General features: G+C 41.7%; 1 protein-coding gene and 2 long non-coding RNA genes across 7 annotated transcripts in view; 2 read left to right on the top strand and 1 right to left on the bottom strand.

Annotated features, from left to right (window-relative positions):
- The window catches only part of LOC144690734 (uncharacterized), a 371,804-nt gene that overhangs the window by 241,755 nt on the left and 115,850 nt on the right, over positions 1-14,199 (top strand). The gene's annotated exons all lie outside the window — the stretch shown is intronic.
- LOC144690726 (myosin phosphatase Rho-interacting protein-like) overlaps positions 1-14,199 on the top strand; it is a 228,548-nt gene that overhangs the window by 184,637 nt on the left and 29,712 nt on the right. For all 4 annotated transcript variants that reach the window (XM_078558503.1, XM_078558505.1, XM_078558504.1 and 1 more), the window contains 2 exons: positions 1,239-1,348; positions 7,914-8,469. In XM_078558503.1, the coding sequence (XP_078414629.1) occupies positions 1,239-1,348; positions 7,914-8,469 (666 nt within the window). The remainder of the gene's footprint in view (positions 1-1,238; positions 1,349-7,913; positions 8,470-14,199) is intronic.
- Positions 1-14,199, bottom strand: part of LOC144690733 (uncharacterized) — a 37,606-nt gene that overhangs the window by 15,612 nt on the left and 7,795 nt on the right. The window lies entirely within an intron of this gene.

Here is a 14,199-nt window from a genome sequence, read left to right as displayed (position 1 = left end):
TGCCCATCCCTAATCGCCCTTGAGAAGGTGGTGGTGAGCTGCCTTCGTGAACCACTGCAGTCCATGTGGTGGATGTAGACCCACAGTGCTGTTAGGGAGGGAGTTCCAGGATTTTGATCCAGCGACCGTGAAAGAATGGCGATATATTTCTAAGTCAGGATAGCGAGTGGCTTGGAGGGAAACTTCCAGATGTTGGCGTTCCCATGTGTCTGCTGCCCATATCCTTCATAATGGTCATGGGTTTGGAAGGTGTTGAAGTGAGTTCCTGCAATGTATCTTGTAGATGGTACACACTGCTGCCACTGTGCGTCGGTGGTGGAGGGAGTGAATGTTTATGGATGGAGTGCCAATCAAACGGGCTGCTTTGTCCTGGATGGTGTCAAGCTTCTTGAGCTACACTCATCCAGGCAAGTGGGGAGAGTATTCCATCACTCTCCTGACTTGTGCCTTGTAGATGGTGGACTTTGGTGAGTTACTCGCCACAGGGTTCCTAGCCTCTGACAAATGCTCACTAAATATTTTTTTTAAATGTCTTAGTGGTTTAACTATTCTAAGATCTGCCAAACTAATAGGTTGGTGGGAGAACATGAACTAATCTCATTCACTCTGTAGACCAAGACTGTATATGCTAAGCCCCTGCTACTTTTGTCAAACCTTATGCTAGTTCTATTGATAGGTGCCAATATTCCTTGTGTTCGAGTGCAAAATTTCAAAGCTTTATTAATGGTTAAATTAACAGCAGATGACCAGGAATTATTGCAAAATTCAAAATATGGTTTGAAATAGTCAAACTTTGTTCTTCTTTTTCAAGATTGTCCAAATCCCTCAATTACATTTGAGCGTATAGTTCTCTTTCATATACTGTTATTTTATATTTTGCTTATTCATTCATGGGATGTGGATGTTGTTGGCAAGGCCAGCATTTATTGTCCATCTCTAATTGCCCTTCAGGTAGTGGTGGTGAGGTGCCTTCTTGAACCTCTGCAGCGCATGTGATGTAGGTACATCCACAATGCCTTTAGGGAGGGGGTATAAACATCTGAATTTCCAGCCTTTAATTCTCTCCCAGTTATTCTATGTGAAACCTAACCAAACCTGTGATTAGATTCCAGTCTGTTACTCACTCCCAATTATCCGTTATTCTGTTGTGTATTTTCTCTAATGTTGTTTGCTGTACAGTTTCCATTCTGTGTTGCACTGTGCTTAGTGCATCTTCTTTCTTACAATCTGTAATCTAGACGAAAGCAAAGGTGTACATGTTGTCTGCCATGACATCAGGGATTCGCAGGAACTGGATCCAAGCGATAATGAAAAATGTGCATCCTGTCACTACACCAGATGTAACCAGGTAGGTACCTAGGGAGTTTGAGTGACCTTTGCAGAATGTCTGAAAATTGGCAGCTGGAGTCCTTGGTGCCTCTCTTAAATTAAACCAAAGAATGACACCGATTCTGATGCAGTAAATCAACATAAACAAAGAGACAGCCATATTGTAATGGAGTTAATCCTGACTGAATACACCCTCTCTCACATTCTACCCTCCGTAAACCTGAGGACATCCAAAACTCTGCTGCCAGTGTCCTAACTCGCACCAAATTCCATTCACCCATCACCCATGCTTGCTGATCTACACTGGCTCCTGTTTAAGCAATGCCTCTATTTTAAAATTTTCATTCTTGTTTTTAAAACCCCACCATGGCCTCGCCCCTCCCTATCTCTAATCTTTTCCCGCCCCAAACAATCCTTCAAGGTATCTATGCTCCTCTAATTCTTGCCTCTTTAGCATTCTTGATTTTAATTAGTCCACTTTTGGTGGCCATGCCTTCATCGACCTGGGCTCTAAGCTCTGGAATTTCCCTCCTTAAACCCCTTGGCCTTTTTTATCTCACTCTCCTCCTTTAAACCACTCTTTAAAACCTATCTCTTTGACCAAGCTTTTAATCATCTGCCCTAATATCTCCGTATGTGACCCAATGTCATATTTTGTTTTCTAACACCCCTATGAAGCATCTTAGGACATTTTGGTTTATTGAAGGTACTATATAAATTCATGTTGTTGTTATTGTTGATGATTACCATCTAATCTAAGCTTCGCCTTCTACCACATCCCACATCCACCCACAAAATGAGCTGTTTGCAGACTTGACCACCTTATTGTCATTGGAAATATCTAATAGGACTTCTGCTTTTTCCCCCATATTAACGTGAAAAGCTTTTCATTGTCTTTAATTGAAAAGCATTGGTCAAAATCCATAGTACAGGACACCAGAAAAGTTAAAAAGCGAAGGCAAGCTAAATCAAGAAATATGTTGCAGAGAAGGAATGCAGCGCTCGATTTCCTCTGGCTTGTCAAGCAAGACAAGCAAGTGACCTGAGGAACAACCGTTTGGTAAATGGTGAAATGGAGGAGATCTAGATGTAGCATGAAGCAGAAGGCAACAGGGCAAGTGCTCTGGAAGTTGATGAAGTAGAAGGGAATATTCAGGAAAAAAATAATGCTGCACAATAAGTAAATTAAGTCGTTGATATGAAGGGAAGGGCACAGAGTTCTGAGAAACCACTGAGTCAAAGGAAAATTTGTCAGAGGATGAGTCATTAACAACAGCACAGGCAATCCGAGAGCAAGTTGGTCAGCCAGAAACATAGTTTTAATGGGAGTTTGTTCAGAAGTTGTGGTGCCAGTCTTTGTCAAAGGTTTTGGAAATGTTCACAGCAATAGCAAGTGGCTCAAAGTACCTGAGCAGAGTTCCTGAGGTCCAAAGACCAGCAACAAGATTGCTAGTATAATGGTCGTAGCTTAAACTACACAACCATTCATGAGTTAGACGAGAACCTTCAAGGTGATGAGTAATTTTGGAAGTCAACAGCAAGTTCTATGACTTTTTGAGCACTTATCGCCCTTCCCAGGTCATCTGGCAACATTGAGAGCTTGGTGTTAAAGGAATGTGCAGACTTATGTTGCATAGACCTTTTACACATACTAAAATGGGTTTGACAAACACAATGGGCCCTTTTCTCATTTGTACTGCTCTTCTGTATTTCAATTTCTAACATTACTACCTTTAATCGATTTGTGCTTCTAACTCTGCAACTGTTTATGAATCTCTGATTTTATTTTAATGCAACACAGGAAGAACTTTCCTCTGAAAATGTCTGTGCTGAAACAAAGGTTGGAGCCATAGTCTGTATCTGTCGTTTGTTGTTTGTGATTAGCAACGTGTCATGTAGTTTTCATGTTCATTGTGAACATTTCCCTATTTCATCTCCCTTTTCCTCTCCAAAGAGAAATTGTGCTGTTGCATCCCAAATCCATGCTCATCTTTCCTACAGCTCCCTGTATGAATCTCTCTAATTGGCTTTCCACCTCTACCCACAGCACCAAAACAGTATAAACCAAAATCATAAAGGGCATTCTCTGTGACTGATCACGGTGCATATATAAGTTGTTATAGTTGTTACTGTTCCTCTTCAATCTCTCTTCAGCCATTGACACAGTCAACCACGTCATCTTGCTACAAATCATTGTTCTGCTCAGAGGCATGTCCTCACATGATTACAAGCTTTTCTTTGCAATTGTAACTATAGCATTTCTACTAGCGATTCATCTTTGAACCACCTCCTCTTTCGCATCTACATGCCTTCCTTGGCAACATCAGCTTCCCCATGTATATTAATAACACCTGGCACAACCTCTCTATCAACTCTCTTGGACCCATCAGCTATCCTGCATTAATTCCCAGTCATCCGTCTTGCTGACCTATACTACCTTCTGGATCTCTGATGGCTCAAATTATCATCTTTGTGTTTGAATCACTCCGTGACATCAACCTTCCCTTTCTCTGGAACTTCCTCCAGAACTACAACTTCCACTCTTCACTCCCTCTCCACTTCCCTAAACACACTGTTCCTGTGACGTCTGTCTTTTGTTCATCTCGCTTACCTTCACCTCATGCTCAGCAATTCCCTCCCCTAACCCCTCTGCCTCTCAAGTTCCTTCTCCTCCTTTAATATTCTCCTTAAAACCCACCTCTTTAATTTGGCTTTTGGTGACCTCTTAATTTCTCCTTCTGTGGCTCGATGTCCATATTTGTTGCTTAAGCTTCTAAAAAAGCACCTTAAGATGTCTTTCAACATTAAATGTGCTATATAAATGCATTTTGTTCTTGTATTGATCCAATGGAGTTTGTACCAATCTGTCCCATCAATTTGGAATTAGCTTAACAAAAGCCACCTTGTCCTTTGCTCATGGTACAAAGTTTTCTCAGGAAACTTGATACCTGTTTTCAACACCTGTAAGGCAGCATTAGCTATACACAATGCCTCATTTACAATTTGCACCTTCAAACTGAGCAGTCTGCAGCTTATAGTAAATTAAGCCATAATTTAGGATAAAATACTATATGTAGTAAGATTACTAGTTGGCCTCAGAGCATCTGTGTTAGGAAAGGAAAGAAAACCTGCTAGAACTCCTGCTCCTGATTACTAGCCATTGACTCATACTTGGAAGTTTCTGTCCCTGGAGTAGGCTTGTTATGATAACCCCCATGATGGAATAGCCTGCCATCTCTCCCTTTCATGCAGACGCAAACTGCTTCAGTATTTGACGATTTGAGAGTGTTGCAGAACATTATGCAGTCTTCAGCGAACATCCCCACTTCTGACATTCACTCCCTTCACCACTGACGCACAGTGGCAGTGGTGTATACCATCTACAAGATGCACTGCAGCAACTCGCCAAGTCTCCTTTGACAGCATCTTCTAAACCCCTCTACCATAAGACCATAAGACATAGGAGCAGAAATTAGGCCATTCGGCCCATCGAGTCTGCTCCGCCATTCAATCATGGCTGATAAGTTTCTCAACCCCATTCTCCCGCCTTCTCCCCGTAACCTTTGATCCCCTTACCAATCAAGAACCTATCCATCTCGGTCTTAAATACACTCAATAACCTGGCCTCCACAGCCTTCTGTGGCAATGAATTCCATAGATTCACCACTCTCTGGCTAAAGAAGTTTCTCCTCATCTCTGTTCTAAAAGGTCTTCCCTTTACTCTGAGGCTGTGCCCTCGGGTCCTAGTCTCTCCTACTAATGGAAACATCTTCCCCACGTCCACTCTATCCAGGCCTTTCAGTATTCTGTAAGTTTCAATCAGATCCCCCCTCATCCTTCTAAACTCCATCGAGTATAGACCCAGAGTCCTCAAACGTTTCTCATATGTTAAGCCTTTCATTCCTGGAATTATTCTCGTGAACCTCCTCTGGACCCTCTCCAGGGCCAGCACATCCTTCCTGAGATACGGGGCCCAAAATTGCTCACAATATTCTAAATGTGGTCTGACCAGAGCCTTATAAAGCCTCAGCAGCACATCCCTGCTTTTATATTCTAGTCCTCGCGAAATAAATGCCAACATTGCATTTGCCTTCCTAACTACCGACTCAACCTGCAAGTTAACCTTAAGAGAATCCTGGACTAGGACTCCCAAGTCCCTTTGCACTCCAGATTTCTGAATTCTCTCCCCATTTAGAAAATAGTCTATGCCTCTATTCTTCCTACCAAAGTGCATGATCTCACACTTCCCCACGTTGTATTCCATCGGCCACTTCTTTGCCCATTCTCCCAACCTGTCCAAATTCTTCTGCAGCCTCCCCGCCTCCTCAATACTACCTGTCCCTCCACCTATCTTTGTATCATCTGCAAACTTAGCCAGGATGCCCTCAGTTCCTTCATCTAGATCATTAATGTATAAAGTGAAAAGTTGTGGTCCCAACACTGACCCCTGCAGAACTCCACTAGTCACCGGCCGCCATCCTGAGAAGGACCCCCTTATCCCCACTCTCTGCCTTCTGCCAGACAGCCAATCTTCTATCCATGCTAGTACGTTGCCTCTAACACCATGGGCTCTTATCTTACTGAGCAACCTCCTGTGCGGCACCTTGTCAAAGGCCTTCTGGAAGTCCAAGTAGATAACATCCATTGGCTCTCCTTTGTCTAACCTACTCGTTACCTCCTCAAAGAATTCTAACAGATTTGTCAGGCATGACCTCCCCTTGATGAAACCATGCTGACTTTGCCCTATTTTACCATGCACTTCCAAGTATTCTGAAATCTCATCCTTAATAATGGACTCTAAAATCTTACCAACGACCGAGGTCAGGCTAATCGGCCTGTAATTTCCCATCTTTTGCCTCACTCCCTTCTTAAACAGGGGGGTTACATTAGCGATTTTCCAGTCCTCTGGGACCCTACCACTTAGAAGGACAAGGGCAGCGGATGCATGGGAACACCATCACCTGCAAGTTCCCCTCCAAACCATACACCATCCTGACTTGGAACCAAATCACCATTCCTACACTGTAATTGGGTCAAAATCGTGGAACTCCCTAACAGTACTGTGGGTGTACCTACACCACATGGATTGCAGCAGTTTAAGAAGGTAGCTCACAACCACCTTCTCAAGGAAATTAGGGATGGGCAACAAATACTGGGCTTAGGCAGTGACACCCAGATCATCTGGAAAAAAAAATTAAAATGCTATTTACCATAATCTCTCTATGTTATAGCAAATTTCACATCCTAACAATTCTTCAGATAGAGTAATTTCTTCTGAATTCCCTATTTAATTTACGAGTGGCTATCATATTTTGACCTCTAGTTTGGATTTTTCTCCTAGGGAAAGTATTTTCTCTACTTCTATGCTATCAAATCTATTCAATTTGTGAATAGATGAACTAACAAAATTGATGGGCAGGAAAAGATCAACTGCTCCACTAAGCTCATCCCACATTCTGATGACCAGAGCATCACAACTAGACATTCCTTTCCTCCCCATCCTCCCCAAAGCCCAGTAATCTAATGGAAGAAAGTAGTCAAAAAATTAGATGCAAATTGTCAAGAAAACAAGAAATTGTAATGTTTTTCTTCTGTTAATAACCCTGTCATATTTCTGAAAGACAGGCTGTTGGGGGTGTAAACATGGTAATTGGAGTAAGAGCCAGAGTGACTGCAAGAGTCTAAAGCCAACAGTAAGAAGTGGTTTTGATATGCTAATGAACCAAGAGGAACTTTAATCAGAGTTTTACATAAAGCAATAACGGGAGTAGCTTTGAATTGAGTGGTTTTAATTTAAAAGGGGATTTGCAGGTTGTAAAGAAGGTGTAAGTAATTAAGGTAAAGATAGGGTAAGTTTACTTTTTTTTAAAAAACCGAGGAGCTAAAGTAGAGTCTACTCAAGTCTGGGAAAAAAGCATTTCTAAAGAGACTGGTTGAGACAATAGAGAGATCAAAGTGAAGGAACACATTTAAGGAAATGCTGAAGCCTAAGTGAGGGGGTAGCTGTTTAGATCTCCCAGAAGCCAGTAGGATAGCTGGTCAAAACTCCCAGAAGACAGTGTGGACAAGGCCAGATCTGAAGATCCAGTTGCTGTCAGCCTCAAGGACACCCCTACGAAAAAAGGCAGTGTGTGGTAAAAATTACTGGAATTCTATAGATTTTGAAATCTATAAGGATAATTGCTGAACAGAAAAGGGACGGTTAGCTCTGAGGGTAGTTAAGTTAAGATCTGTGGAACTGTTTTAAAGTAATGTTTAATGTGTGAAGTCATTCTTGTGTTTAAGTGTAATTGTTTTTTTCTCTCTATTTTCTTTTAATAAACGTTTGCTATAAAATCATCACAATCATCACGGGGACATCATTTCCTGATTTCAGCGCCTTTCCTCGTACTATACAAATTATAAAAACCATTTTGGCAGCTGTTTCAAGTTTTCCTCTGGGATTTGGGCAGCTTGGCATTTACCATCAGCCGTGCCATAACAAAAGGGCAATCTAGAAGAGAGTAGCTAAATCACTGGGGATGTGAACAGATGTGTTTAATCGACTGATGGCTGTAATTTTCTTTTTCTTTGCTTTCTAACAGGAACATCTCAGAGGAGAAGCTGAAAGTAAGAACTCTGTTTGAAGGTGCATCAGTCAACGGAGCAAAACCAGCAATAACCTCGACAGATGGAGCTGGTTTAGAAGCTGAACAGAAGAAAAGCAGGGCCCGGGAGCGAAGAAAAGAAGGGCGCTCAAGAACGTTTGATTGGGCAGAATTTCGTCCGGCACAACAGCGACCCAGTGGAGGATATGTTCACAGACCTACTTCCCTGTACCTCAGGACCATGACTAATTTTGAAACAGACTCTCAGGAATTGGAAAGGGACCGTGCACGGCGGCGAGAGGAGAGACGGAAACGATTTGAGACAACTGATGTTTCTTTCTCTTTGGGTTGCAATGATGTGAACAGGATGGAGGTGGATGGGGCCACCATATCCCCGAGAGGTAAAAACGTTGATGTTGAAATTGAGCATAGATGGCAGCAGGTGGAATGTACACCATTGCGTGAGGAGAAACAAGTTCCTATCCTCACTACGCAGACCTCCAGTGAAGGAAGACCTCCTTCCCAGGACCTGGCGTTAATGTTGGACAAGGAGGTAAGGACTGACCAATGATGTAAGACTTTGTAATGGATTTTTCAATTATGGAAACAGAGTATTTAATATGTAAAATTAGAATAATATTCCATCCTTATCAATGTCTTAGAAATTAAGAAGGCTTTGAAAAAAGGCCATCTTTTAATCTTCTCAGCCCTAACTCTCTCGTTCCTCTTCATAATCCAAGCCCTTATCACATGTAACATCTTACTGAATCTACACTATTTTTCTTTTGTTGTTTTTCTATCCCCTGTAAGGTATCAAAAATTGTACGTAATACACCAACTGCTGTCTAATTAAACTTTTTCTGCAAATTCAACCTTGCTCGCTTTTATATTCCCTGTATCTGGAGAAACTAAGGATTCCTGTTTAATAGCCTTATCTGCTTCGGCTCTCCATTCAATGTCCTGTGTAGCTACACAACAAAGGTTCCCCAGTTCCATTTAAAATTTTACTATTTAAGGTCTACTTTCTTTCTCTACTTTGATATCCAAAAATATATAATTTCACAATTTTCTGCCTTGAACTGCATCTGCTTACATAATCTTTCACAATCTTTGTAACAATCTTGCCATATCCTCTAATTTAGCATCTTCAACAAATTTTGATATTTCTTCAGTTCCTATAATTTATTTGTGTATTAAGTAAGAACAGCCCCAACACAGATCCTGATGAAACATGACTAACCACACCTTCCTTTTATCCCTATCCTTGTTTTCTGTCCTCCTGGCTGCTCCCATTCTCTCCACATCTCTAATTAACTTCCCATATTGGTTCTAATTCTTTATAGGTGTGGGCTGTTCTATCAGTGCAGCTTGCTTGTACTCCACTGTCCCAAAACTCTGAATCCTTCCTTCCCAAACCACTTTTCTAGCCATACATTCGCCTCCATAATCTGGTGTAATCTACTTGTACCAGCGCACTGATAATACTGCTGAAGTTAAATATTTTGACTTTCTGCTTCTCGATCTAACTTCTACATCCAGGAACAGTAGGGTCTGAGTCCTATCCTTTCCTGTAACATTGAACCACAGCTTCTGTAACCTGTCCATTTCTAAGTGGTGCACTCAGAGTTATGTCCCTTTTATTGAATTTGGAAAGCAACTCTGTATTTGGAAATTATGTTTACAGTTACATAAGTGAATGTCTGGTCCTCGCATGATTTACCCTCTAATTACCAATATAGTCCTGCAATCAATTACCCCTCCACCCTTTTTGGTTAAAAACTTGCTCCACAGTGCCATAGCATTGGTTGTGCTTTTCTTCCTCAATGTTGTTTGTATCCAGCCCTGTATATGTATTCATCAGACTGCTTCAAACCCCAGGAGTTTATTGAACTTCTTCCACCTGGGTTCTCCATCCCCCCCACAGCAGATGGTGACCTGCTTTTCTTCCTCTATTATTATTCCTTTCAATCTGCTGGAGAGCATCTGTGTTCTAGAAACTTTCTCTTCCTATGTACTGCAGAATTTCTCTAACTGTTCCTTGTTCAGAAAATTTGAAATGGAGCGAATTTATCTGGAGACATGTCTTACATCTGTGGTTATTCTGGATACTCACTACAGAAATTCCTATGAACATACGAGTTAGGGGCAGGAGTAGGCCACTTGGCCCCTTGAGCCTGCTCCGCCATTCAAAAAGATCATGGCTGATCTGACTTCTCCACATTCCCGCCTATCCCCATAACCTTTCACCTCCTTATTAAGAATCTATCTACTTCTGCCTTAAAGATATTCAAAGACTCTTCTTCCACTGCCTTTTGAGGAAGAGAGTTTCAAAGGCTCATGTCCCTCTGTGAGAAAAAAATTCTTCTCATTTCTGTCTTAAATGGGCAACCCCTTATTTTTAAACAGTGACCCCTGGTTCTAGATTTTCCCACGAGGAAACATTCTTTCCACATCCACCCTGCTGAGACCCCTCAGCATCTTATATGTTTCAATCTCGTCACCTCTTGTTCTTCTAAACTCCAGCAGATACAAGATTAGCCTGCCCAATCTTCCCTCATACGACAACCTGCCCATTCCAGGAATTAGTCTAGTAAACCTTCTCTGAACTGCTTCCATTGCATTTGCATCTTTCCTTAAATTAGGAGACCAATACTGTACACCGTACTCCAGATGTGGTCTCACCAATGCCTTGTATAACTGAAGCATAACCTCCCTACCTTTGTATTCAATTCCCTTCGCAATGCTGTACCTGCATACTAACCTTTTGCAATTCATGCACTAGGACATTCAGATCCCTCTGCATCTCAGAGCTCTGCAATCTCTCACCATTTAGATAATGTGCTTCTTTTTTATTCTTTCTGCCAAAATGGACAATTTCACATTTTCCCACATTATAGTCCATTTGCCAGATCTTTGCCCACTCGCTTAACCTATCTATATCCCTTTGGAGCCTCCTTATGTCCTCTTCACAACTTACTTTCCTACCCATCTTTGTATAATCATCAAATTTAGCAATCAGACCTTCAGTCCCTTCATCCAAGTCATTTATATAAATTGTAAAAAGTTGAGGCCCCCGCACTGATCCCTGTGGCACAACACTCATTACCAACCAGAAAATGACCCATTTATGTTTACTCTTCCTGTTATCCAGCCAATCTTCTATCCATGCCAATGTTACTCCCTACACCATGAGCTTTTATTTTCTGCAATAATCTTTGGTGTGGCACCTTATCAAGTGCCTTCTGGAAACCTAAGTACGGTATATCTACTGGTTCCCTTTTATCCATAACACATGTTACTTCCTCAAAGAACTCCAATAAATTGGTTAAACATGATTTCCCCTTCACTAAACCATGTTGACACAGAATCACAGAATTTTAACAGCACAGAAGGAGGCCATTCGGCTCCTCATGTCTGCGCCAGCTCTCCAAATGAGCATTATGACCTGGTGCCATTGCCCTGCCTTTTCCCTGTACCCCTGCACATTGTTTCTATTCAAATGATCATTTAATGCCCTTTTAAATGTCTCGATTGAACCTGCCTCCACCACATTTCCAGGCAGTGCATTCCAAACCTGAACCACTCGTTGTGTGGAAAAGCTTTTTCTCACGTCACATCTGCTTCTTTTGCAAATCACTTAAATCTGTGCACTCTCATTCTTGATCCTTTTACAAGCTGGAACAGCTTCTCCCCACCTACTCTATCCAGCCCCCACATGATTTTGAACATCTCTATCAAATCTCCTCTTTGTCGTCTTTTCTCCAAGGAGAACAGTCCCAATCCTCCAATCTATCCTCATAGCTAAAGTTTCTCATCCGTGGAACCATTCTTGTAAACCTCTTCAGCATTCTCTCCAATGTGTTCACATCCTTCCTATAATGTGGCACCCAGAACTGTACACAATACTCCAGCTGAAGTCTAACGAGTGTCTTGTATAAATTCAACATAACCTCCTTGCTCCTCTTCTCTATGCCCCTATTAATAAAGCCCAGGATACTAAATGCTTTATTAACTGCTCTCTCCTTCTGTCCTGCACCTTCAATGATCTATGCACATATACACCCAGGCCTTTCTGCTCCTGCACCCCCTTCAAAATTTCACCCCTTATTTTATATTGTCTGTCCATGTTCTTCCTACCAAAATGCATCATCTCTCACTTCTCCACATTGAACTTCATCTGCCACCTATCTGCCCACTCCACCAACTTGTCTATGTCCTTTTGAAGATCTACACTGTCCTCCTTGCAGTTTACAACACTCCCAAGCATCGTATCATCCGCAAACTTTGAAATTGTACCCTGCACACCAAGATCTAGATCATTAATATATATCAGGAAAAGCAAGGGTCCCAATACCAACCCTTGGGGAACTCCACTACAAACCATCCTCCAGCACGAAAAATATCCATTGACCATTACTCTCTGCCTCCTGTTTTTCAGCCAATTTTGTATCCACGTTGCTACTGTCCCTTTTATTCCATGAGCAATAACTTTTCTCACAAGTCTGTTGTGTGGCACTGTATCAAATGCCTTTTGAAAGTCCATGAATAGCACATCAACAGCATTACCCTCATTGACCTTTTCTGTTACCTCTTCAAAAAACTCCAGCAAGTTAGTTAACACGATTTCCCCTTTAGAAATCCATGCTGGCTCTTCCTTATCAACCCATATTTTTCCATGTGACTACTAATTCTATCCCGAATAATTGTTTCTAGAATCTTGCCCACCACTGAAGTTAAACTGAGTAGTCTGTAATTGCTGGGCTCATCTTTACAACTTGTTTTGAACAAGGGCATAATGTTTGCAATTCTCCAGTCCTCTGGCAGCTCCCCTGAGTCTAGGGCAGACTGAAAAATTACAGCCAGTTCCCCTCCAATTTCTACACTCATTTCCTTCAATGTCCTTGGATGCATCTTGTCCAGTCCCGGTGCCTTGTCAACTTTAAGTACCGACAGTCTATTCAACACTTCCTCATCAATTTTGAACCCTTCTGGTGACAGAGTTTCCTTGTTTGTCACCATGGCCTGGGTAGCATCTAACTCCTTGGTAAAGACAGATGCAAAGTATTCATTTAATACCTCAGCCATGGCCCCTTCGTCCATGTGTAAATTCTCTTTTAGGTCCCTAATCAGCCCTTCTCCACCTTTTACCACCCTTTTACTATTTATATGCCTATAGAAGACTTTGGGATTCCCTTTTATGTTAGCTGCCAGTCTCTTTTTATACTTCTTCTTTGCTTCTCTTATTTGCTTTTTCATTCCCTTCTGAACCTTCTGTATTCAGCCTGGTTCTCAATTGTATTTTTTACCTGACACCTGTCATAAGCACACTTTTTATTCTTAATTTCTATATCCTTTTTGATCCAGGGAGCACTGGATTTGTTTGCCCTACCTTTCTCTTTCGATGGAATATACCTCGACTGTGCCCGAACCAAATCTTTTTTGAAGGTAGCCCATTGTTCAGCTATGGTTTTTCCTGCCAATCTTTCGTCCCAGTCTATCTGGCCCAGCTCCATTCTTGCTCCATTGAAGTTGGCTCTTATCCAATTAATTATTCTTACTCTGGATTGCCTATCGTCCTTTTCTATCACCATCCTAAATAGTACAATACAATGATCACTGTCTCCTAAATGTTCCCCCACTGACACTTGATCTATTTGGCTCACGTCATTTCCAAGAACCAGGTCCAATAGTGCATCTTTTCTTGTTGGATTGAACACAATGTTGTAGAAAATTTTCCTGAACACAATCTAGGAACTTTTGCCCCTCTCCACCCTTTGCACTATCACTGTCCCAGTCTATATTCGGGTAATTAAGGTCCCCCATTTTAACTACTCTATAATGCTTACATCTCTCTGCAATTTCCCTGCAGATTTGTTCTACATCTTTCTCACTAGTTGGCGGTCTATAGACTACACTGAGCAATGTAATTGCACCTATTTTGCTCTAGCCAAATTGATTCTGTCCTTGAACGCTCTGGGACATCCTCTTTCTGCAACACTGCAATGCTGTCCTTAACCAATACGGCCATCCCTCCTCCTTTCCTATCTTTTCTGAACACTTGTACCCAGGAGTATTTAACACCCATTTTGCTCTTCCTTGAGCCAGATCTCTGTTATCGCCATAACATCATGCCATAACATGGCAATCTGCACCTGTAACTCCCAATCTTATTTACTATACTCCGTGTATTCGCATACATGCATAGTAACCCTGATTTAGATTTTGTTACTTTCTGCCTCACCCTGACTTCGCCTATTAACTCACTATTGTCTATACTAGTGCT

The sequence above is a fragment of the Cetorhinus maximus genome, chromosome 15 (assembly GCF_964194155.1).
Source record: "Cetorhinus maximus chromosome 15, sCetMax3.hap1.1, whole genome shotgun sequence".
In the NCBI taxonomy this organism is placed as follows: domain Eukaryota; kingdom Metazoa; phylum Chordata; class Chondrichthyes; order Lamniformes; family Cetorhinidae; genus Cetorhinus; species Cetorhinus maximus.
This window is presented reverse-complemented; position numbering and strand designations above follow the sequence as displayed.